At 42.0% G+C, this 23954-nt stretch overlaps 1 protein-coding gene across 1 annotated transcript in view; it reads right to left on the bottom strand.

Moving 5' to 3' along the window:
* The window catches only part of col13a1 (collagen, type XIII, alpha 1), a 130989-nt gene extending 107306 nt beyond the window's left edge, over positions 1 to 23683 (bottom strand). The window contains exons 1-2 of the mRNA XM_034142180.1: positions 23055 to 23683; positions 11393 to 11462 (exon numbers count right to left, since the gene is read on the bottom strand). Coding sequence (XP_033998071.1) covers positions 11393 to 11462; positions 23055 to 23351 — 367 coding nt within the window. The 5' untranslated portion in view covers positions 23352 to 23683. The remainder of the gene's footprint in view (positions 1 to 11392; positions 11463 to 23054) is intronic.
* Positions 23684 to 23954: the final 271 nt, after the last annotated feature.

The following is a 23954-nucleotide window of genomic DNA, read 5'->3' as shown; positions in this document are numbered from 1 at the left end:
TCAGATTAGAAGAAGCCTCTTGTTTACAAGGACATCGTGACGTTTCTTTTTTAGCTGCAACTGTATCCTCAGCAAAGAGAATATTTTACAGGATTTAAAAAACCTGTATGGAGATGGACAATATCTGTTTAATGTAAGCATATAAAGTGTAATGTTTAATGTAAGCATACACAGTACAGGAGACCTGAAACATATCGACCCTCTGTGTGCTCCATGATATGACCCATCCATGAGGACAGTGAGATGTACATGAGCAGAATACTTTTTTCAAACTTCTACTCACAAGGTCATCCTCACAGGATTATTCATTTACAACCTAATCAAGTTAAGTGAAGTTGATTTTTGTAACTGTGTATGAAGTTCTGTACATTTTGGTTACACACTGGTTAATACCTAAATGATTTGGAGTGTCCTGGTGGAGGTTTAAGGAGCTGCGATGTGATGCGTTCATCTCTGATCTCTGTCTCCACAACACACGGTCCACTATCCTAACAGGAAAAACACTATGCTGTGTATGCCGTGTTGATGTCAAATATCTACAATGTAATAGCAGACAGCAGATTGGGAAAAAACAATGGCGTCAGTAACATAGTTGGAATTCTGAGTCTGGAAAATGTGTAATTTCTGACATTTAAAACAAATAAAAGAAACAGAATTGTATCCAAACATTTGGTAAAATTGCTGCAAGCTGCGTGACCCAGAAGTAAGCAGTGTAAATGAATGACGGAGTGATGCTCTTCTTACTATTCTGAAATGATGGTGTGAATGCAGGAGTAGTATTGAGGATTATCTGGCATTGTTATCATAATTACAAGGAATCATTCATCTAATGCTGGAGATCCAGGAGCTCTCTTGTTGCCCCCCCACCATAGCAGCCAGGATTTGTATCTTGGGGAAATAGAAGAGTCACATTGTTTCTGCACTGTCCACATGCTGGCCTCCTGTCCCAGCCTGGATGCTATTTACATCTCTCAGATACAAGCACAGCTAAGCTCCTCTGCTATTATCAGCACATGAGAGCAGAGAGCGTTCTGCTGCTGAAGCCTGGAGGAAATATACGGATCAGCTCAGTGCTCTGACATCTGTCCATCTGCCACAAGCAGTGTTTTCAGATTCTGATGTAACCCTGTGTTCAATGATTAAGTGAAGACTGACTATAGCCTGCTTTGCTGTACCTGTTGCTCTGGATATATTCACAAAGCAAATCATATGTTGATGTTTCAACAGGCTGTATTACAAAACTGAAGTCTGAATTGTTGATGTAATCCAGCGACCAACTGTTGAACCACACTGAAAAAACCAGAAACATTGACTTTATTAAATGTATTATGTCAACACATTTCACATAACTGTATTAGGTTAGTAGAAAGCAATAATATTAAGTTGAATCAACATTTTGTATTTAAACTTGATATTACTGCTTTCAACTAACCTGATACAGTTATGTGAAATGTGTTGACATAATACATTTAATTAAAGTCAACGTTTCAGTTTTTTCAGTGAATGTCTGTTAATGTGATATCTAATTCAATTATTGTAACCACTCAACAAACAGAGCAAAAACCGAATCTGAAACTATGACCAGGACAAACCACCTGTTGTTTGTGTTCGGTGGGTGAGCAACAGGTCAGGTGCAGTAAGGCTGAATCATCCCCACAATGCCAAGCTGGGGGGCAGCAGGGTGGGTGGGGGGGTCGGGGTCAGATATTCTGTTCTTCTGTCATAGCTTCCCCTGGGACAACAGCCAGGTACACTGTCAAAGTCCACTTCCTCCATCAGAAGTGGAGGGCTTTAGGGGCCTTAGACCCCAGACCCCCTCCGTTCTCTTTCCAGCCGAACCCCCCACCCGCATCTCCTCCTGTTTTTTCAGAGGACTAATCCACCAATCCAGTGTGGCTGGGGGGTTTGAAGTGGGGCGGCCCTCTATAGAGATGGGCCGACATCAGCATGACTAGCTGGCCCCAAGATAGAAGCATGGTCGTAATCATACAAATATGGGGGTCTCAAGGGAACATTTTAACAACTTCGGTCTTCAATTATTTGGGCAATATTTCCCTTATAAAGACGTAGTTCTTAACAAATAGCTGAGATCTGGAAACTAGTTTTGACAGGCAACAACAACCAGCAGTCAGATGTTCAGAGCTCATAAAGGGTAAACCATTTCATTTAGATTAGACTGAAGATACAAGAAGTGTCAGTATCATTCATTGCACACCATGTACCAGCCCAGTATGCATGTATGGAAGGTGTTTGTATACAGGGCTCTAAGTAAAGCAGGTCAAAGTGGATCAGAAAGTGTCCCTGAGGATTTGTGACAACCCCCGGGGAACTAGTACGTTTTAAGAGAGCAAAATGTAACAAATCTAATTTACTGGCCAGTGCATCTGTTTGGAAAGCTTTAAAACTTTTGATTCCTTTCTTGGTTGGACAGTTCTTTGTACAAATCATGACTTTTCCAGTATCACCCATGCTTTAGGTAAACCCTCGATGCAGTCTAATGCAATAGCCTTTCTGCAGTTCCAACCTTCATGTTTTTAATACTTTTTCTATGGCGTTGACAAAATATTTTTTCGGAAAGACCCGGCAAACGGATTATTATAATTTCAATTTTTCCATAAAACAATGAATGTTTGCACACAAAATATCAACCATTGACACCATATTATGATGATCAACTCGTGTGTCCCCCACCAAAAGCCCACATATCTCCAGACTTCAGCATGGCTGCTCAGAGATCAGTACACAGAGTCCTCCCCCATAGCTTGAAGTCTCTTTAGCATTTAGCGCGTTCACACCGGAGTACTTTTCCCACAATAGTTCATCAGAACTACGATATATTTGCGTTCATACCAAAAAGCCCCAGGAACTAAATTAGTTCATCAGAACCATTTTTACCCCGTTTTCGTGGGAGAAAAAAGTTCACACATCTGATTGGCTGTGCGGAATGCAAACCACGCCCCGTTTAACTCTCAATTTCTTTTTGGAGCGGCCATTGTATTTGCTGGCATTATTAGCTCAGCGCACCAACGAGAGTACTTTTATGAAAGCAGTTATTATGGCAACAATAAGAATACTAAAATCATCGGAGCGGTGGAGTGATGAGGATGTGTCGGCACGTCTGGCGATTTACTCGGAGGATGGGATCCAGCAGCTTCTACTGAAGGCAGTTTCCAACTGCAAAATGTATCAGCGTTGTTCGGTAAAGTTAGCCGACATGGGAATCTTCCACAGCGCACACTCATGCCGGGACAAAATAAAGAAACTAAAGCAGGACTACAAACAAATAAAAGACCATAATAACAAGAGTGGTAACGGTCGGAAGACCAGCAAGTGGTACGATCGTTTGGATGCTCTGCTCGGCCACAGACCCTCATTCTCCGGCACAGCAAAGACCATCGATTCTGGCACGATGGGGTGGGAGGATGAAAGGACGACAACGAATTAGGTAAAATATACTACATGCACTGCACTGTTTTAATCTGTACAATACTGGTCACATATGTACTTTTATTGGCTCGGTAGATCGAGCTAGCCATGCTAGGCTGAATTGGCTAACAGCTAGCTAGCTATTCTCGGCCGCTATGTAATTTGCTTCACTAACTCATGGCACTAATCGAAGGTAAAATATACTACATGCACTTTACTGTTTTAATCTGCACAATACTGGTCTCAGATGCTCGGTAGATTGAGTTAGCAATGCTAGGTTGAATTGGGTAACACTGTTAGCAGGCCGGAACCGAGCTAGCTAATAACATCTAGCTAGCTCGCTAGCTATTCTTGGCCGCTATAAAAACGTTTTGACTTGTGAATAAGTGTGCCATGTTCTGTAATTTGCTTCACTAACTCATGGCACTAATCGTGTGTTTCAGGCAACGAGCTGTTTCCCATTGAATTGGAAATCAGTGTGCTTTCCCCTCCGGAAATCCACGGTAGCGCCTCCTCATCTCCCTTTCCAACAACCAAACGCAAAGGTACATATAAACACACTGTAACTACTCTGGCCTTGAAAGAAGGTTACGCATCGAACTGATGTCCACTAATCACGTTTATTTATTTCTTGGTACAATTATGAAACACCGTGAACATACATCGTTTACACTTTTCGCGCCCTTTTCACTCTCTCACAAACGTAAACATCCGGGGCTAGAGGTCACATGACTTCCGGTAAGAAAACTCTTAATCATTTTTTGACAAAATAAAAAAAAGTTCAAGCATACATCAAGCACAAAACAATAAATAAGGGCACTTTGAGTGTCAGCTATTTGATCCTATCTTATCTTCTACTTTACACCTGCATTTTGTACACTGTCCCTGCCTGCACCATGTCCAATGTTGTCTCTGTTGACAACCTGCTAGTAAACACATTCCTAGTATGTTGTAAAACTACTTGGCTTATTTCTCCTCTTAGGAAAGGGGGCACGGGATGACAGCTTCCTGGACACCATCATGGTGATGGATGACCGGCGTGCCATGGCCAGCAAGGACAATGAGGACCGGCATGCCATGGCCAACAAGGAGATGCACGACGAACGGCTGCTGCATGCACACAAGGCCCAGGAATCGCAGGACCAGCTGCTCATGGTGATGGCGCGCCATGCTGACTCGGCGGCGCGCTAGGTGGAGGTGTCGGCGCTCCAGGTGGAGCAACAAAATACCTTTCAGGCTGGGCTTCTGGGAGTGCTAAGCGAGCTGATTAAATCCAACAGGCCTGCAATTAAAAAGAAAAGAAAAACTTGTCTTCGTTAATAAACTATACAATGACTTGTTGGGAGGCATGTGGCGCAGTGGATGAGTGCGTTGGTGTTCGGATCATGGGAGCACAGGTTCAAACCCCACTGCAGTCAGCATGTCGTTGTGTCCCTGGGCAAGAAACTTCACCCCAAATTGCCTACACCTGGGACAGTTAATTTTATATTATTATAATATATATATATGCCACTGTTTAAATACTGACACATAACTTTGCACTAAGGTGTGTCTGCTGCTGAGTCTATCCCCACATCTGGGACAGTCAATGTTGTATTATTATAATATATATATATGCCACTGTTATTAATACTGACGCATTACTTTGCACTAAGGTGTGTCTGCTGCTGAGCCTACCTATTATTGTTATTATATATATATATATTAGGGCTGTCAAGTTAACTCGTTAATAACGCGTTAACGCAAAAAAAAAATTAACGCCACTAATTATTTTAACGCGATTAACGCATGTGTATTTTTTGTCCTCGGCCGCCGTAGTTTCAGAGCGCATCGAGTTTAAAATACCATCTACAAGCTGATGCTGACAGCCCCGCTCCTGCTGCCCGCTTGTGGCAGACCACACTTCCACGCTCACCGGCAGGCCCGGACTGGCCATCGGGAGGACCGGGAGGGTGTGTGTATGTGTGGCGCGAGCGAAACACACCTTACGTGTTGTTGTTAGCATCTGGTGCTAGCTAGCTGAGCTAACGGATATAAGGAGCTGTTTCAATGAAAACAGAGGAGCGACATTTCGCCGACAACTGCGCCGAGCACTTGACTTTATGCAGGTAGCCAGACAGCACACTCAGCACGGATAGTGTGCGCAACACAGCTCATACACACAGGCATATATGCCTTGAGCTGCACATAGCTTCAACGATCCATCACAGTGTCTCCACATTCTCACACACACACACACACACACACACACACACACACACACACACACACACACAGTATTGTATTATTGTATGAGAGAGGTTCTAGATTGAATTGAGGCGAATATTTGTAATGTTCAGAGGTTGTTGTGTTTAATATTCATGAGAATATTTGTCATTGTTCAAATGATAATAAACAAACATATAAAGCATAGTTGTCCACTCATATGTTGATAAGAGTATTAAAAACTTGAAAAATATCCCTCTAAGGTACATTTAGAACAGATAAAAAATGTGCGATTAATTTGCGATTAATCGCGATTAACTATGGACAATCATGCGATTAATCGCGATTAAATATTTTAATCGACTGACAGCCCTAATATATATATATTGCCACTGTTATTATATTGTTTTGATACTACTGACACTTATTGATCTGCTGCTGATAAATAAAAGAGAACCTACATGGCGATTAAACAGATAATGTATCTTGCTTATTTCTCCTCTGACACTTTATCTTTACAGTGACCTGTGTAGCATCCTATACATCACATGTAAGTGATTATTCTGATACCATCATGTTTTCATCGGTTATAAACTGGCGAAGCTTTATTTATTGTGTCCCACCCCAAATATGTCTGGGAAGGAAGCATTTAAAGATTGAAATTGCCAGTGATGTGTGTCAGTCCTTTCAGAAGCTCAGCTAGACTCTGGTCTCACCATGTTTATCCGCTGTGAACTGCTGACACTGATACTCGCGCTGACTCGCGTCCACTCTTGGTGGACAAGGTACGTTTTTCTTTTGTTGCATTATATACACTATAGCTGTGTTTAAGATTGCAGTGGGCAACCTGGGCGACAACACACAGTGAAGATGATCTGCTGCACGGCACTAGCATCATGACTGTCTTTGTTTAAACCAGCAGCAGTGCAGCGGTACACAGACTAACCTGTGTGTGTGTAACGTAGTTCTTCAGGTGTGTATGCTTAACATGTATGTATTTATCACAGTAAAGATGCTGTTCTTTTGGCGTGATAACGCTCATCATCCTGAGCTGTCCTACGGCGAAACATGTCCATAGCGTGTGCTTTTCGTCGTCCAATCCTTTTGTTAAGGCTTCTTAACCGCCTTCGCCTCCGAGTCAGCATTACTATTGCATTTGAATGGTCGATCTGTATTTGTATTTGTGGCTGAGTTATTGGCTTAAATAACTCAGTTACGAAGCTGTATAACACGAGCACCAAAACCACAACTTCAGTCAACTCCATACCGTGTCTGAGGTCGGAAGGTAAACAGAAGCATACAGCGGAAGTTTTTTTTCTTCTTCTTCTCTCGGTTTTTTGGCGGATTGCAACTTTAAGGTGCATACCGCCACCTACTGTACTCGCCGTGAAGTTGTTTGCGGCCTGCCAGTAAACCCAAAGCATAAGAAGAAGAAGTGACGTCAGCGGCTCATTTGCCTAATCCACCCCCAGGAACTCATTTTGGTGTGAACGCGATCTGCTTTAGTTCATCAGAACTAAAAGAGCTCTCATGAACTAAAGTTCTCATGAACTACTGTGGGAAAAGTACTTGGTGTGAACGCCCCTATTGTAGCTGCATATAGCAGCTAAATCCGTGAATGAGGGCTTCTTTGCTGAGGCGGAAATGCGATTGACAAGAGAGGGAGGAGGGGTATTGGTTTTTCAAATCTTTTCTCCTCTTCTCTTTGGTCTGGTCCCAGAGGAACCCTGTCAGCTCTCAGACTGCATCATGTCCCTGCTATGGTCCTCTGCTCTTTGCTTTGACCCGATGAACTACGTCGACTAATGCGTGTTTGTTCAGATATGACCTTGTGTTGGCTTTGCTCCAAAATAATAGTTGGTGGGATGTGTCATTTGGCTCTGACAGAACATTGTTTATGACAGGATGAGGCTGATGTATGTTCACACTCATATATCACTGTATAATGTATACACTGTGTATCCTTTGTGCTGAAACACAACAATGCCTGACCCCCTGCAGAACATCAACACAGCCTCTGTTTATGTGACCATGAGGTATACTTCCTTTAATAGTTACTGTCCAGATCTGGCAGAGCTTATTTAAGCCGCAAATGGTATGTTTACTGTTGTGTAGCAGAAGCACCCATCAAGAGAAGGAATAGCTAACTGAACAAGCTCACTGTCTGTAACCATAACTCTACACCAAAATCGAAATGTTGATGCAGAGAATTTATCTAATTGATCCCAGGATGGAGGATAGAATTAAGATCAACTTCAATTAAAATGTTCTCTGAAATATACATATACGCCCAAAGTACACACAAACAGGACCTATACATGCGCACTAATGAATTATGCATTACATAATTACACTGTATTTGTGTATATGTTATGACAATAAACCTTTGAATGAAAGAGGTGGCAGAGCAGCTACCGGTCCACACTCCATGTTTTTGGTTCGATTGGGACCTGAACCTTTGTATCCATTGTTGGAGGAAATAACTATTTTCTCACGCGTGGTCTTGCTTCTTTTCTCGTACCATAAAGTTTGGAGGACAGAGACTTCGGTTTTAGTTTGAGTGACATTTCTTGTATTCAGTGACAGTAAGACAGTTGTGTAATGTGATCAGTTCAGCAATCTGTCAACTTTGAGTCCTATACTAGGTGCATCCCAATAGTCTGCACCATATACTCAAATATATTTTGTTGAAACAACTTCAGGAAAGTGTGATATGTGGACTCATGTGTGTAAGCAGTGTGAGGGAGCAGCATTATAGAAGTAAGCTGAGCACTGACTGCTAACACACAACCTCTCAGAGCAAAGAGTGTGCTGGGTTACTAGAATATGTCACATGTGAGTGTCACTGCACTCCAGTTGTCTGCCTAACACGGCTCACAGGCTTTGCTCTATTATTATTGTCCTTCAGAACTATCCTGCTCAGACCCTAATAGGGCCATGTGGTGATTGCACATACACAACATACCCAGACTGTTGATATGAGGCTCACTCAGCCATAAGCCATGTGTCTGGTGATTCATCTCCATCCACTCGCAACCACACGTATGTTACACATAGATTCAGGCCTCTTGCTCTGTTTCATGGTCATGATAAACATTTGAAAGACAACAGACTCTGGGGGGCCTTTGAGGCTTCGAGAGTGTCAAACCTATTGCTCTGCTTTTAGCAACTTACAAAGGTCATTTTTCATATGTCATGCTCAGAATAATAAACAGTGACCTTCACATGAAAAGCACAGAGAGAAAACATACTTATCTAAACTCTTGGAACAACACATTACAGGAAGCATAAGCATGCTGAGAAAATGTATTGTAACCATTCTACTATTTATATCATAGGGTGTTCATTCTGTAATAACATTCAATCATATATGTTCTTTGTGGCATCATCTGTTCCCTTTTCTGTGTAATTGAACATGATAAGATGTAGTCTGTAGGGTCATATCTCTGTGTCTGAGCTCCGCCCTCTGTCACCTGCCATTGTCAATAATCCACAGCATGTACTGTTGGTGCTCTAAAGCCTCAGTGAACTGAAGACAGCTATGAGTTAATTAACAGATTAATACACTCTGGCGACCTCTATGGACTTTATCCCCCATCACATAGTCATTCAGTGAGATGGGGTGTGTGCAGGACTGGTATGAAAAGAAGGAATCATCATGGCGAGCACAACCTGTTAAACCCTCCTGTCGTGGTTGGGTCAAATCTGACCGATTTATTATTTTCATCACTCATAAACATTGTGTTTTACTGTTGTTCGGCTCAGGGGTTTATGATATCCTCCACAGTAGGCATTTGAACATATACAATTGCTGATCACTTTCATTGAATTTTGAGGTTTAATCAGCTTTGTTACACCTATGGTTTTCCTGGTCAAAAATGAGCGCCATAGGAAATGAATGGGTAATGGGATTATGTTCTTCCATCCGATAGTGCACACCCAACATCTACAAAATGTTATTCTTGGAATACATTTTCCGTGTCTATTCTTTGTATACTCACTGCAGATATTCATGTTAACCAGTAGTAGGAGTAGTCTGAGACATTGTTTACAGCTTAAAATGGTGTTAAATCAAATGTGGAGATTAATCATGGTTTTGTTTTAATGTAAGAGCAGTTACCGGTCAAGTTTGACCTGAAACACCAAAGTAAGGGCTGAGAAACGAACACGACAGGAGGGTGAATGCAGCAAATGGCCACCTGACTAAAGAGGGACTTTAGAAGTAATGAACCTGTCCTTTAACAGACATGTCTTTTCTATGAAACATCCACTACAGAGAAATAGAACAAAATAAAGAATACACTACTGCTTTCAGGTAATTAGTGAGTTTTGGCACTAACTTCTTCCCCCAGACTCCCATTGAAGCAGTTGTGGGACACAGAAAGTCACAGAAAGCTGTAAAAGTGCGGACCATCTGGCAGCTGGGAGTTGAAAGACTTCCACACCTGCAGCGGCTGGAGAATCTCCTCTGAAGCTGCGAGCACACCCCCCTCTTAACAGGCGTTCACAAGCCTTCTCACAGACACTTACCACCATGTTAAAACACTAACAGACCAATTAGCACTAATGTGTGGTGACTGGGAGCTCCCCCTGTTCTCACAGGCAGACAACACACACCAGAAGATCACCTAAACGGGCCCGTACCCAACATGTGTACCCCTGTATTCAACAAACAACTACAGCTCCAATGAGTATAAGCAGAAGGCATGTTTCCAAACCACACCAGAGCAGAAACTGGTAAATACTAACATGGTATATCATTTTGAAATGATAAACATCATGAGATGTTCACATTTCACCACTCTACAACAGTAAAAACGCAACTCACAAGTTCCAAATGATGAAACAAAATTGTATCGATTTTCCTACATGGTCGGTTAGTTACAAATCATGACTTCATAGACTTCCAGTATATCCCGGGACTGCGTCATAAATGCAGTCTAATGCAATAGCCTTGCTGTAGTTCCAACCTCCATGTTCCTAAAACTGTTTCTATGTGGTTGACAAAATATTAGAAATTACCCTTTGTAATGATCCAGCAAACGGAATATTATAATTTCCATTTGGATTCGTTTTATATAAAGGGTGGTTGTTTTAAACAGAACTAGTTCATTAAATGTCACCTTGCTTAGCTACCTGTGTGTAGCTGGGCTGCATTAATAACAGTCTGCTGTTTCCTCTGATGTGTGTGTGATGGCTAAAATGCATATCCAAGAAACTGATTTAAATTGTTTTATACAACTACAAGAGAAGATTACAATAATTGTAAATAACACTGGTACATTTACATCGATGCTGATCAATGTTCTATGTGGTTAACATTATAAAATAAATTATTTAATGAATCAATAAGACCTCTCGAGTTGTCCGATCCCGTGAGCATTAGAGGCATGGGAATCTTTTCTACCATCTTTATAAATTACGTGAATAAGTGAGCTGCATCAGCTGCATGGGTTTTAGGATGCAAATCCGAAACCATTATTTGAAGTTGCATCTCCTGTAACTCTTTGGCTGGCTAAATTATGAGTGACAAAGGAAATGGATCAAAACTATCTCGGAGGTGAAGCAGTGTGAAGTGCCTGTGCCTCAAACCATGCACCCTCATGTTACAGGCTTGCATTATGACACAAGATGCAACAAAATGGAAACAGCATACAGGCACAGGTGCAGCGAGTCCACCAGCTGCCATGTACACCGTCACACACAGTGAGAGAGAGAGGAACATGTGGATGGGTTGATGGGTGGGGGGGCAGGGTCTTACCTGGGGGGCACAGGCAGCTGTAGGGGGCCTCTCTCACCTCCCGGGTCTTCGGTAGTCGCGCTGCAAGCTTCTGAAGGAGAAGGAACAGAACAATTTTTTTAGAGCATGCTAACATTTCACCTTCATGTTGCACCAACAGGATCCACAGTTCACCTCGCCCACGGGCCCGCACATAAACACGTTACCACATCACAGCAGAAATCAGAGATTCAGAAAACATGTGATGCAGAAACCTCAATGTAGTTTTCTGTAACAGAGATTTCAAAGTGAATGCCTTTAAAGATCGCCATAGATGGCCATTTCTCGCCATATACTTAAAGATATTAAGATGCATTTTCCTAGCTGATATTTTATTGAAAATGATTAATACCAAACTTAATTTATAAAGCACTTTTCATCTCCAAGTGCTTCACAAACCAAACACAAAAAATTAAAACAATACAATCTCCCCCTTCCCAGGTAATAACCAGAGAAAACATAGCTTTGTGATTAAAAAGAACAAATAATACCAACACAGGACTGAATAAAAAGAACAAAATTAGAATAAAATTAGAATACAATTAGAATAAATTAGAATAAAATACAATTCAGTTAAAAGCTAATTAAAAAGGTGGGTCTTGAGTTTGCTCTTAAAATGATGAGTGCTCTGCTGCCTCAGGTCCTCTGGGAGGCTGTGGCACAGTCGTGGGCCGTGATGATAAAAACACGCCTCACCGTGGGTCTTTGTTTTCACTTTGGGTACGATTAAAAGGCCAGTACCAGAATAGGGGTCATAGGTTAAAGCTAACTGATAAATACCTAGGCCCAGGACCATTAAGAGCTTTAAAAACGAATGCAAGTATTTTAAAACTGATTCTACACAGCAGTTTAATTTATAATAAAAAAACATGTTAGTTGTAGCCTTAGTGAGTTGCCTGCATTAGAATAGGAATAGTCCCTACGTAATGTGTTTGGAAATATAAACCTAAAAACGATGTTGTCTATTATTAGACCCTCCAGAAAAACGCGATTATGCGATCGCATAATTTACCGCATAATCAGCAAAATAGCGCATATTTTTAAAAGGCCGCATATTTCTTAAAAGGTCGCATAATCCCCGCATTTTTCCACACAAAATTGAGGAAAAAAAAAGTTAACGTGAAGTAGTGATGTCATCAGCTCGCGCAGGTAAACAACACCGTAGAGTGAATGTGTGGAACTCACACGAGAGAGAAAAGCAACAAGATCAGCGCCATATAGATTATTATATAGCCTACTATTATACTATTATTATTATATACTATTACAATTATACTATTATACGGCTCTGACCAAGATGAACAAATCGAATCCATCCCATTTGCCTACGAACATTTCTGCTAAAGACCGGGCAAAGCAGTACGCAGATGTCTTGCACGAAAGTGGGGGGAAACTATTCTGCACCCCGTGCAACTGTGTGTTGGAACATACAAGATTGAAGCTGGTCAGATAACGAACGGGTAAATGAAAACAGAATGAGGCGGAGGTGTGTGTGTGTGTGTATCATAGGAACTCTTTAAAAGGGCTTCCTTTCATTCAGTAGTAGCCTAGTAACAGGGTGTGGGAGAAGAATCACCTTTTTTCCGCCTCCCGCATATTTCGCAACTTTTCGCATATTTCCGCATATTTCGCAACTTCTCCGCATATTTCGCATAAAAACCCCGCATGTTTAATCGCATAATCAAGGATTTTAGCCCGCATAATCAAGGATTTTAGCCCGCATAATCAAGGATTTTAGCCCGCGTTTTTCTGGAGGGTCTATATTATGGTTTCACTGTTTAGCAGAAGACCTGCCAACACCTTTTAGTCTTTTTTGAGACAGCACAGTTGACAGTTGACCTCAGTGGATAAACAAAAGGCTGCGTGTGGTTTGACCCTGAACAGAATAGGAAAGCATCCGAGGACATTCTCTCAGCATAGCAGTCGCTCCCACTGCTGGTCGTTATTCTCCCCGGAATGTTTAGAGGCAGCAGGTGCAGGAGGGGATGTTATGGAGGCCCTGCTGCACTCTGGGTACAGCCTGTTACATCAGTGTGTGATCCTGGTTTGAGGAAGGACAGTGTGATGGCCGCAACTCTGCCACACAGATCATTTATATGTCGGAAACACGCTTAATAGTTATGTTCTCCTCTAAGTTTGTTGACCTTATGACCTTAGCAAATTGGTCACACATCAGCGAACAGCGAATTTCATACATCAAAATTGGGGGTACATTATTTTCTGTTTGTAGCACACAAACTTAGTAACCTTTGGATCAGCCATCATAGGTTCTCTGTTGTGTTCAGTTTGTTAGTTCAGATTAGTCTGTCCAGTTGTATGCTAATAAGCTAGCATAGAGTTTTACTCGGGGCCCACGACTCTGTATCATTATTTTGCAGGTTGTGTGTTTTTTGTTGCAAAAAAAGCCACACTATTTTTGAACATCCATCTGAGAATCCTCATTGCTGCCACTCGGTGACAGTAGCCATGGGTGAACCTAGGACCATTAAAGGGAAATGCACCACTTTTGCTATAAATGGACAGATGTGTAAAGTAAAGAGAAGTTTAACCCCCTATTTACTTTGTGTTGTTGATGCTGTTTCTAAAAGTTGTTAAAATAGTTGGACGGAGCCTGAACCCTTATTTTCACAGGGTTTCAGATGCTGTGTCCAACAAGCATTAGTCTGAAGCATAAGGCTTTATTGCACATTAAGGCTGAAGAGAAACCAAATGCAGATACAATAACTTAAAATAGATGTATGACCCGCCAGGCCTTGCGTGAGTATTTCATTCATTATGTATGGGGTTGGCTATGAAACCTACTAAAAATCTTTGAATGCCTCAAAATAACTACAGATTCAAAAGTGCAGTGCTTTCATCATTCAGGCCTCATGCTGGATCAATTGTAGGACTGTACTCTCAGGCACGCAATTCCTCTAACCCACTTTATATTATTCATGGATACTTCCAGGAATTTATTTGGTTGATACTGGCAGACCCCGCTCACAACTGGAGAAGTCTTTAGTGAGGCTGATCCCTGCAGCCAGCTCTGTGTGCAGCCTGAAGCAACAGAACACAGATCCTCCTGATGATGCAGAGGAGCTTCAGGTCTAACAGAGAGAGCTGCATCTCCAGTGTAACCACACCAGCCTCACTTTGAACACTGTCTTTAGTCTTTATTGCTTGTCTTCATCTATACATTCCTAAAAATGCATACATTATAAACTGCTTTTGCTCTGTATGTAACAATGATCTCATTATCTGAGGCAAACTTGAATGAGTTCAATTTTTTCAAAATGTCGGTTTTGTTTCATAATGTCACTTGTCATATTGTAATCATGTCACTTTTTCCTTATCAAATGATCTACAGTCAGGACATGACTCAAATGCAAAATGGACAGATACAAATATGTGTTTTCACCTTCCGGTTGCATATCGTCCTTTATAGTAAACGACAATTCCCACTGCGATACTTAGCAATACAGTGGAGATAAACATTTTAAATGTCATATACAAAAGTGTTAAATTGTATAAGCAAGTGCTGTTTTGAGAAGATAATCATTTATGACTGATAAACTCCCCAGAGAGCACTGAGAGCTGGCGAGGATGTGATGTCTCTATGAGCCGTCTCCGGAGACACAGCGCAGGGATCCAGGCCTCCTGCTGTTCTGCTGGGAGATCTGGATCCTTTCTGACTGCCTCTGATTTATGAGGCAGGTACACTATCCACACGTGGGTATGATTAATCACACAGTCCTCCTTAAGCATGTAATACTGTGTCATAAAATGCTATATTTTACACATTTCTACACCTCACCGTAGTGAGGTGTAGAAATGTGTAAAATATAGCCTCCAGTTCCCATCATGCCTCTGCACTCACTATGTGCACCAGGCTTCTAACAGGTCTGCAGAGAGCACTTTGTGGTAAATAGTCAATAGCCACGTTCACACCGGAGTACTTTTCCCCGTACTTTTCGCGTTTAGTTCCGTTAGTACCCCTTATGTCGCGTTCACACCAAAAAGAGTACTTCAAGCCTTTACCCCCATTTTTAGTGCCTGCTGAGAGATGGTACTTTCCTGGGGGAAAAAAGTGCCCCAGTTCTGATTGGCTGGGCGAATTGCAAACCACGCCCCGTACAACTCTGAAATGTTTTGTAGAGCCGCCATATTATTATCCTCGCATTAGCATTATTAGCATTAGCATTAGCCCAGCGCACAAACGCAGAGAGACTAACTTATGGCAACACAAAAGAAAACATGGGAGCGGTGGAGATGAGGTGTCGGCGTTCTGGTGATTTACTCGGAAGGCTTCAGTAGAAGCTGCTGGGAGTCCCAGGAGCTTCTACTGAAGCCAGTCCCCAACTCCGGGGACCTCCGGCCGGGGACTCCGGGTGGCAGTATACACCGTGAAGTGGTTTGCGGCCTACCAGTAAACCCAAAGCAGAAGAAGACGAAGTGACGTCAGCGGCTCATTTGCGTAATCTTCCCTCAGGGAACTTATTCCGGTGTGAACGCGATCTGTACTTAGTGCCCTGGGGTAATAAGTGCCGGGGCACTAAGTGCCGGCACTAAGTACAGCAAAGTACTTGGTGTGAACGCGGCTATTGTTAGAGGGGTCAAGTGTTTAGTTTAGTTTATTTATAGTGTCGTGGACAGTCCCCATCGATGAACTGTCACAAAAACAGTAAATGGAGCAGCTTTCGCCGACATGGCTAATTTCCAGCTGTTGTCCCCGGCCAGATGGTAAATAGACACCCTTCAAATCACAATATATCAACAGCATTAGTTATAAAAAATATATAAAATAAAATAAAAAGGATGAAAGACAAGTAGATACAGGCGAAAGGATAAGAGAGGATAAAAGACAACAATAAACAACACACGTTACTACATACAGTACATGTCACATATAGCACATCACAATTAGAGATGTCCCGATCCGATCCCGTGATCGGGGATCGGAGCCGATCACGTGATTTTCAAAAGATCGGAATCGGGAGAAAAAAATCGGGGATCTGGATTTTTATTTTTATTTTTTTTATTTTTTATAAAATATTTGTATTATTTTATTTAATGTTACAAAACAAAAATGACCATGTTCACGTCTAAAGTCATCCTGAGGCCTTAGTTTTGGTTTAAAATTACACATCATGTATGTGTTGCTTCTTTTGGGCTTGTTTTCATAGACCTGGTTGATTATTTCTCTCAAATCTGGCAACAGAGTGGGCAGGGTGCAGTGTCTAATAGTAACAGTAAGCTAACGAGAGGCTGCGTTCAGCTGGTGCCTCGGGAGTCGGGACAGAGAAAATGTCAGGAGTTTGGAAGTATTATAAAATTGAAAGCGAAGGCAGTGTAACAGCCAGATGCAATGTTTGCAAGGCGGAGGTTCCGCGTGGTGGAAAGAACAGGGCTACGTTCAACACGACCAATCTAATACGCCACCTGAGAAACAAACACCAACAACAACACGACGAGTACACAGCGGCCACTCAGGTAACGGCACTGAAACAACCGACACTTTCAGAGACTTTTAAAAGGAAAGAGAAACTGCCCCAGAACAGTGAAAAGGCCAAAAAAATAACAGCCAAGATAGCTGAATTCATCGCGTTGGATGACCAGCCGTTATCTGTTACCTTTTTTTTCTCTTAATGCATTGCATAAAGATCGGATCGGGAAAAATCGGTATCGGCAGATTGTCAAAATCAAATGATCGGAATCGGATCGGGAGCAAAAAAAGGTGATCGGGACATCCCTAATCACAATCACATAACAGAAACGAGGGGCAACATCCATGATCACAACATGTAACACAACATGTAACACTCACGCCATACTCAACACAGACTAGTGTGTGCAGGTGTAGTTCTCAGTGAACCATGTTTTTAAGTGAGCTGTGAAGGTGGTATGTGTATGTATGTCTTTGATTTGAGTGGGTAGAGAGTTCCAGTTTTGTATTGTTGTGACCGAGAATGATGACTGACCAAAAGTACTCTTCCTGAATGGGACTGATAGGTCGCCACGTGTGGAGCTTCTAGTGGTCAGTCTGGTGTTGTTACGTTGAGTAACCAATGAGTTAAGAGGTGGAGGGGCTGTATTGTGCAGGATTTTGTACACCAGAACGATGTTCCTATACTTTATTAAATCTTCCCAACTCAGGATGTTATGCTTGTTGAGGATGGTACAGTGATGGGAGCTGTTAGGTTTCTGGTCCAGTACTTTGAGGGTTTGTTTGTACAGGGTTGCTAGTGGCTTCAGTGTGGAGCTGTTAGTTTGCCCCCAGCTTGTGAGACAGTATGTTAGATGTGACATGATCATGGCATTCATGTATAACTTGGCAGAATTCAATGTCATTGTGTTTCTTATGTATTTAAAATTTGCTAGGCTAAACTTTACTCTTTGGGTCACTTTTTTGACTTGTGTTTTGAATGTTAAATTAGAGTCAATAATGATTCCAAGGTACTTAACCTGAGGCACAATATTAATATGTTCACCTGAAATGCTTATATTTGACACAATGTTGCATTTTCTTTTTGTGAAAAACATTCCTACTGTTTTATTTACATTAAGCTGAAGACAGGAGCGGTGTAGCCAGCTAGTGATCAGCACTAAAGCTGAGGTCATTTTATCAGCAGCCTTTTGCTTTGTATTGGCATGCACATATATCACAGTGTCATCTGCATATAGCTGTGTTTCCACATCAGGACAGACAGATGGCAGGTCATTAATATATAGGGTAAAAAGAAGTGGACCAAGTATTGAACCTTGTGGTACTCCGGTGCTTAAGGCTGCCTTTACACGGGAACGTTTGCGTTTATGCACAGTATGCGTTTTCAAAAAAGTCTTCCGTTCACATGCATTCGTTTCATTTAACGTGTCTGTTCAAACGAGACCGCTGGAAACGCTGTAGTACATATGCCGGGACTGTAAGTAGCGCTGTAACTTCCGCCACAAAATACACCAAAAGCAGCGAAGAAGACCCCGGAGCAGCCCCGCAGCAATGTTGCCATGGCTACCCTTCTGTTTACGCCCCGCGGTGGATTTAGCAACATGTAGTAGTTCATGTAATTCTCCATGTCCACTTGTAGCTGATGGTTGTGGTAGAGGAGCTGTAGATTTTGCACTAACATCTGTAGCATGGTCGAGCTGTAGATGTTGTACTAACATCTGTAGCATGGTCAGTAGCAGTAGCACTAGCAGTAGCTACTGACAGTAGCTACTGGCCATGCTACAGCAGTGAGCAGCAGAGGCGGGGAGAGGTGGGGCTATCGTTATTTTTTCAGGAAATATTCGTATAGAGGCGATTACACGGACTCGTTTGACCCCCCAGAGCGTTTCGTTTGCAAATCTATCCACCTTGGGACCCGTTATCGTTTGTGGGGTCCGTTTGTTACGGCCTCGTGTAAATAATAGGGCTATACGTAAGAGAAACTATGCAGATACAAGCCGTTTCGTTCTTGTGTAAAGGGCACCTAAGTCTAGAGCTGGAGAGAGTCGATTATTGACGGTAACATGCTGACGCCTACCAGTGAGGTATGATTCAATCCAACTGAGTGTTAATGGAGAGCAGTTAAAAGCCGACAGTTTGGACAGAAGGACCTTATGATTGACTGTATCAAAAGCTTTGCGTAGATCCAGGAATACTGCACCAACAACACCTCCTTTGTCAACCATTGCTTTGACCTTTTCAAAGTGGGGGGTGAGATAACGACATATGTTAAGTTTATGGCAGTTATTTTCATGGAGGTATGATGCAATTCAAGAACCTCACAAACATTATTCTTAACTCTGACACCTGTTGAGAATTTGCTGTCAACCTTTAGGAACATAGGAATACACTTTATGTTGTGCTCAAACAGAGAGATGTCTCACTCTGCTTTAAAGCTGCTAGAAAATCAAGCGTCATGTTATAGTATATATACACAATATCAATACGGCTGTCATGTCTGTGGGTTAGACATGGAGCTAACAGTCTAGCTTAACATAAAGACTGGACACATTCGGCAACTGCTACACTACACCAACCCACACCTCTAAGGACATCATAGATTGTATGTTTAAGAATAAGATGAACCTTTATTGGTGGTACTCGGTTGACCTTCCAATTCCCAAGTCAAGACCCTACGGACTGAGCCACCACCACCCTAAAGTTTCACAATTAATCCACACTTAAACAGAAATTGTGAAATCCTACATAATAAAATGAATCATCTTTTGACCTTAACAATTTTGCATCCGATGAGAAAACTAGAATGGATCTTAACAAGATGTGTTAATGAGGGCCAGGCCAGCTGTTTGTCTTTATGCTAAGCTAACCGCATCCTGACTCCTGACCGAGCATTTCACAAAATGTTTCAAATGTTTCAAATCTAAAATGGATCTACTTTTGATGTTTACTGTTATGTTTACACAATTTAAAGCATTAGGATTCCATTATTCATTATTTTTCTCATTGTCTCCGAATTTAAGGAAAAGACCCAAACCAATAATGTGTCTGCATTTCCTTCGTGTCTGTGGCTCTCAGCATTGCATTACATTGGTTCCTCCTGAAGATTTATTTTTAAAACACTTCAGAATGTACAGGTTCATTTCAAAAAAATAAAAAGGCTAAATTATTTCCTCAAACAGCTGCTCAGTGTATTTCTAACAAACTTTACTCCAAGAGCAGGAAATGGTGTGACTATTATCAGCTGAGGATGAACCCACATTTGGTGTTCTTGTGAGTTCTGTGACAGCAGGACGGTGTTGTGGGATTGAGTCGAAATAGTCTACAGAGTGTGTTCATGGTAATAAAGGAACATGTTATCCAGCGAAGCAAAGTGGTGCATTGATGTCATATTTTGTTTAAAATGTGTCATTTATTTGTAATGGTGCATTAGGGAAACAATCTCTTTGAACATACCTCAATAAGCAAATGGATTTCTGACCTCAATTGTACTGGAATAATAATAATTTAAAAAATATACAACTTTATGCTGCTGGAACAAAAGTGGTCATCACCGAAGGAGAGGAGGATTCTGGGTAGTGCTGGGTGTAACTCTATGTCTACGTAGACATCTCTCTCTTTCAACAACTGGACACATCTGTGCTTGTGTCTCATTAATAATAACTATTTATACACACAGAGCTAAACAGAGAGGCAGGCTGAAGATGGAGCCCCCCTCACATGGAGGAGCCCCAGAGCCAGGCTCACAACACCACTGGTGTAAAGTAACTAAGTACATTTATCAAGTGCTGTACTGAAGTATCATTTTGAGAGACTATACTTTACTTGAGTATTCAAATGTTTTGCTACTCTGTACTTCTAGAATTCAGAGGTAAATGGTGTACTTTTCCTCCACTACATGTATGTAATACCTTTAGTTACTTTACAGATGTGGATGAATGATGTGAAATATAATCAAGTGTTAAATCAGACTTTAGTTCCACCTGGAGTAAATCCACAAGCTACCCTGCAGTATACAAAGTCATTCAAACTAGCTGCACCTTTACCAGCTTTGAGAACACTTTAATGATCAATCATTATAAAACATATCATATATATTATTCTGAAATGGACCAATCTGCACAATCACTATTTTGGTACTTTAAGTATATTTTGATAATACTTTTCTACATTTACTTGAGTAACATTTTGAATGCAGGACTTTTACTGTAACAGAGTTGAATTCTTACCTGAGATATGTTTCCACCTCTGACAAACACCACTGACTGCCCAGAACTGTGTGTTTAGTGCATCAACCCCACTATGTTCTTTTTGTAAACAAATATGGAAAAGTACAATCTCATTTGTTGATCACAAAGAAAGTGACATGGAATGGTTGGTAATGATATCAATTCTGTGTGTTAAGAACAGAGCTCGACATTAAGGTATACCAAAGGGAGTGAGTTATGTTTACAGGGGATCAAATACACCTAGCAACACGTTGAAAGCTTTCTGATCAAAACAAAGTCTGTTCTCACTAACCTGCCGGACTACCCGGGCTACACAGAGTGTTTGCAGGGAAATGCAGATGAATCATTAGTCAAAAGTCATTTACACTTCTGTTGGGGTGGGGGTTTAGGAGACTTGACCTCATGACCTCAGTTCACTTTTAAATCATGCCCATAGCGCTGAACTCATCCATTGATATCGTTCTTCTCACCTCAAAGGAATGCGTAGTGTACACCTCCGAAAATGACAACAATAAATAACCCGTCAGCTCATCATCTCTTTATACCCTCTTCCAGATATAGAGTGCCTTCTTTTTCAGGTATTTGGTCTGATGAAATGTTGACTAACATATGGAGTGCAATAAGGCCATCACCCCAACGTTAGGTTCCCAGTGCCCTCACTTCTCCTGGTCAGTTTATTGTGCTACTCCTAGTGAGAGGGGTCAGGGTGGGGGGGGATAAAAGTTTGGCCAAAGCAAACGGGAGGAAGGTGAAACAGGCCTGACTTCAATCACTTTTGAGAGTTTGTTGGTGTAGCTGTGGAAGTGGTCAATGAAAGGACAGCAGTGTGCCACAGGAGAGCAGCAGATGTGAGGGAGAGATCCTCAGCGTTATCTCAGTGAACCATGATGCTTATAACACATGTACACACTGGCAACATCTCACTCAGAGACAAGCAGGAACCTCTCGGAGTACTTGATAGGCTTGATAAAGCTTCATTATTGATTAAGAAAGCCTTTAGTAATGATTTATACATCAGGTAGAAGCCATAATTAGGCCATTTACATGTGTTGGGTCGCCTAACATTTTCTCTGAATCAGGTGTTTATAAATTGTCAACGATGGCTAACTATTAATTAATGAGCATTTACTAATGCTCTTTAAACCAGTTAGAAGCCATTACAAATAACACGTTTGGGTGTTGCCAAAATAAGCTGTATCAATCAAGTTCGACTTATACAGACACATTTCTCACACGTTTCTGTAGAATGCAATAATTCATTAGCAGAACACCCAGAAAACAGTAAGAAGCAACTAAAAAACATATTTGATGTTAATTTCCATCCAGACTAAAAGCAGTGGCCTCGGTTTATCACCTATGCTTCTTTCTAACTTTATCCATCCTCTGGTCAAAGTGACTGAACCACCGCTCTAAGTCTGGAGTTTCAGCATGAGGCATAATAAGAAACTGAACCCTTTTACCTCATAATAACTTGAATTGATCTATTACTAATGATTTGGGGGGGTTAACTGTTTAGCTGAAGTTGTTGTATTTTAATATCACTAATACAGGACCAGAAAAAGTACCAGGGAGTTTTAGCCCCTTCAACCCTTAAACAGTGCAGACAACAGCCCTAAACCTACATTCAATCCATTTATCCCAAATAAACCAAACCTGACAGAGGAAAATTAGAACTTTGAAATATGGTTATATGGCCTTGACACCATTGATTTGATGAATTGCACTTATTATAATGGGTTTTTCTAAAATGTCGAATTAATAGGCTATGCAAATGAGGTCCGAGTGTTTGGCGTGTTTTAGGTGTGAGTTATACAGACAATGTGTGGAGTGTTTCTACACCAAAGAGAGACAGTTATATCAAGACAAAGCCCAAATATTCATCTATTTTAATAAATGTATTCACATACTGTGAATAAGCTGATATATCCCCCTACAGAACATCCCATGTTGTTTCTCAAACGTTTAGGTTTTGGTTTCAAAGAAAGGGGCTCACCTCCTCCAGGATGCGGTCCAGCCGGCCCATGATAACGGGCTCCACCTGCTCCAGAGACCCAACCCAGGCGGAGAGCTGCGCGTCCCGCTGCTCCAGACTTAATATCCTGGACTGCAGCTCCGAGCTCCTCACAAAAACCACAATGCAAACTCCAAGGCACAGCAGAGACACTGCAATGCAAATTGAAACGCCTGACAAATCCTTCCAGTTCCTCCAGCGGGGCTGCTTGGACTGCGCGCTGCGGGTCCTCTCCTCACCCTGTTTACCCGCGACCCCCCACTTCTGATCCTCACACATTTTAATCTCCTAACTCAGGTTTTATCCACAGGGATCCCTATCTTCATTAGGTGAAGAGCAGCAGAAGAGAGATCCTGTCGACCTGCTGCGCGTGAGGCTACCTCTCTGTTGAGGCAAAAGTTTACTAGATGTCTTTCCTTCCTCTTCAAACTGTCCAAACTTCTCTAATAGACTCAGATGAGCAACTCACTAGAAGTTAGAGTCCAGACATGGTAGCTGGTCATCAGTCAGTGAGTGATGTTTCTGGTTCTCAGGGACGGGCTCTGGTTCCTCTGCGTTCCGCTCCGTTTATCCCATTCGCTGCTCTCCTCTGAGCGATCCGCACCGTGCCGCAGGTCAGCCGTCAGTGCGCGTCTCTGAAACCCGAGCCAGCCTCCTCCTTTCACAGCTCCGGATGCCGCGGGCCCTTTGCTCACGGAGTTTGCTCCTCCTCTGAGAGGCTGTGGGTTAGATGCCGGGGCGGGATTCGTGGCCGTGTTGCTGCCCCCTTTGATCCGCGCTTGGTGAGGGATATTTTTAGGTTGCGCAGAGCTTGGGCGCACAATCTCACAGGCGGTGAACTGACGGCCTGCTGCGGCACGTCTCAGCTCAGGACCGAAGCCC

The sequence above is a fragment of the Trematomus bernacchii genome, unplaced genomic scaffold (assembly GCF_902827165.1).
Source record: "Trematomus bernacchii unplaced genomic scaffold, fTreBer1.1, whole genome shotgun sequence".
NCBI lineage: Eukaryota > Metazoa > Chordata > Actinopteri > Perciformes > Nototheniidae > Trematomus > Trematomus bernacchii.
The sequence above is the reverse complement of the archived record's forward strand: the minus strand, read 5'-3'. Positions and strand labels throughout refer to the sequence as shown.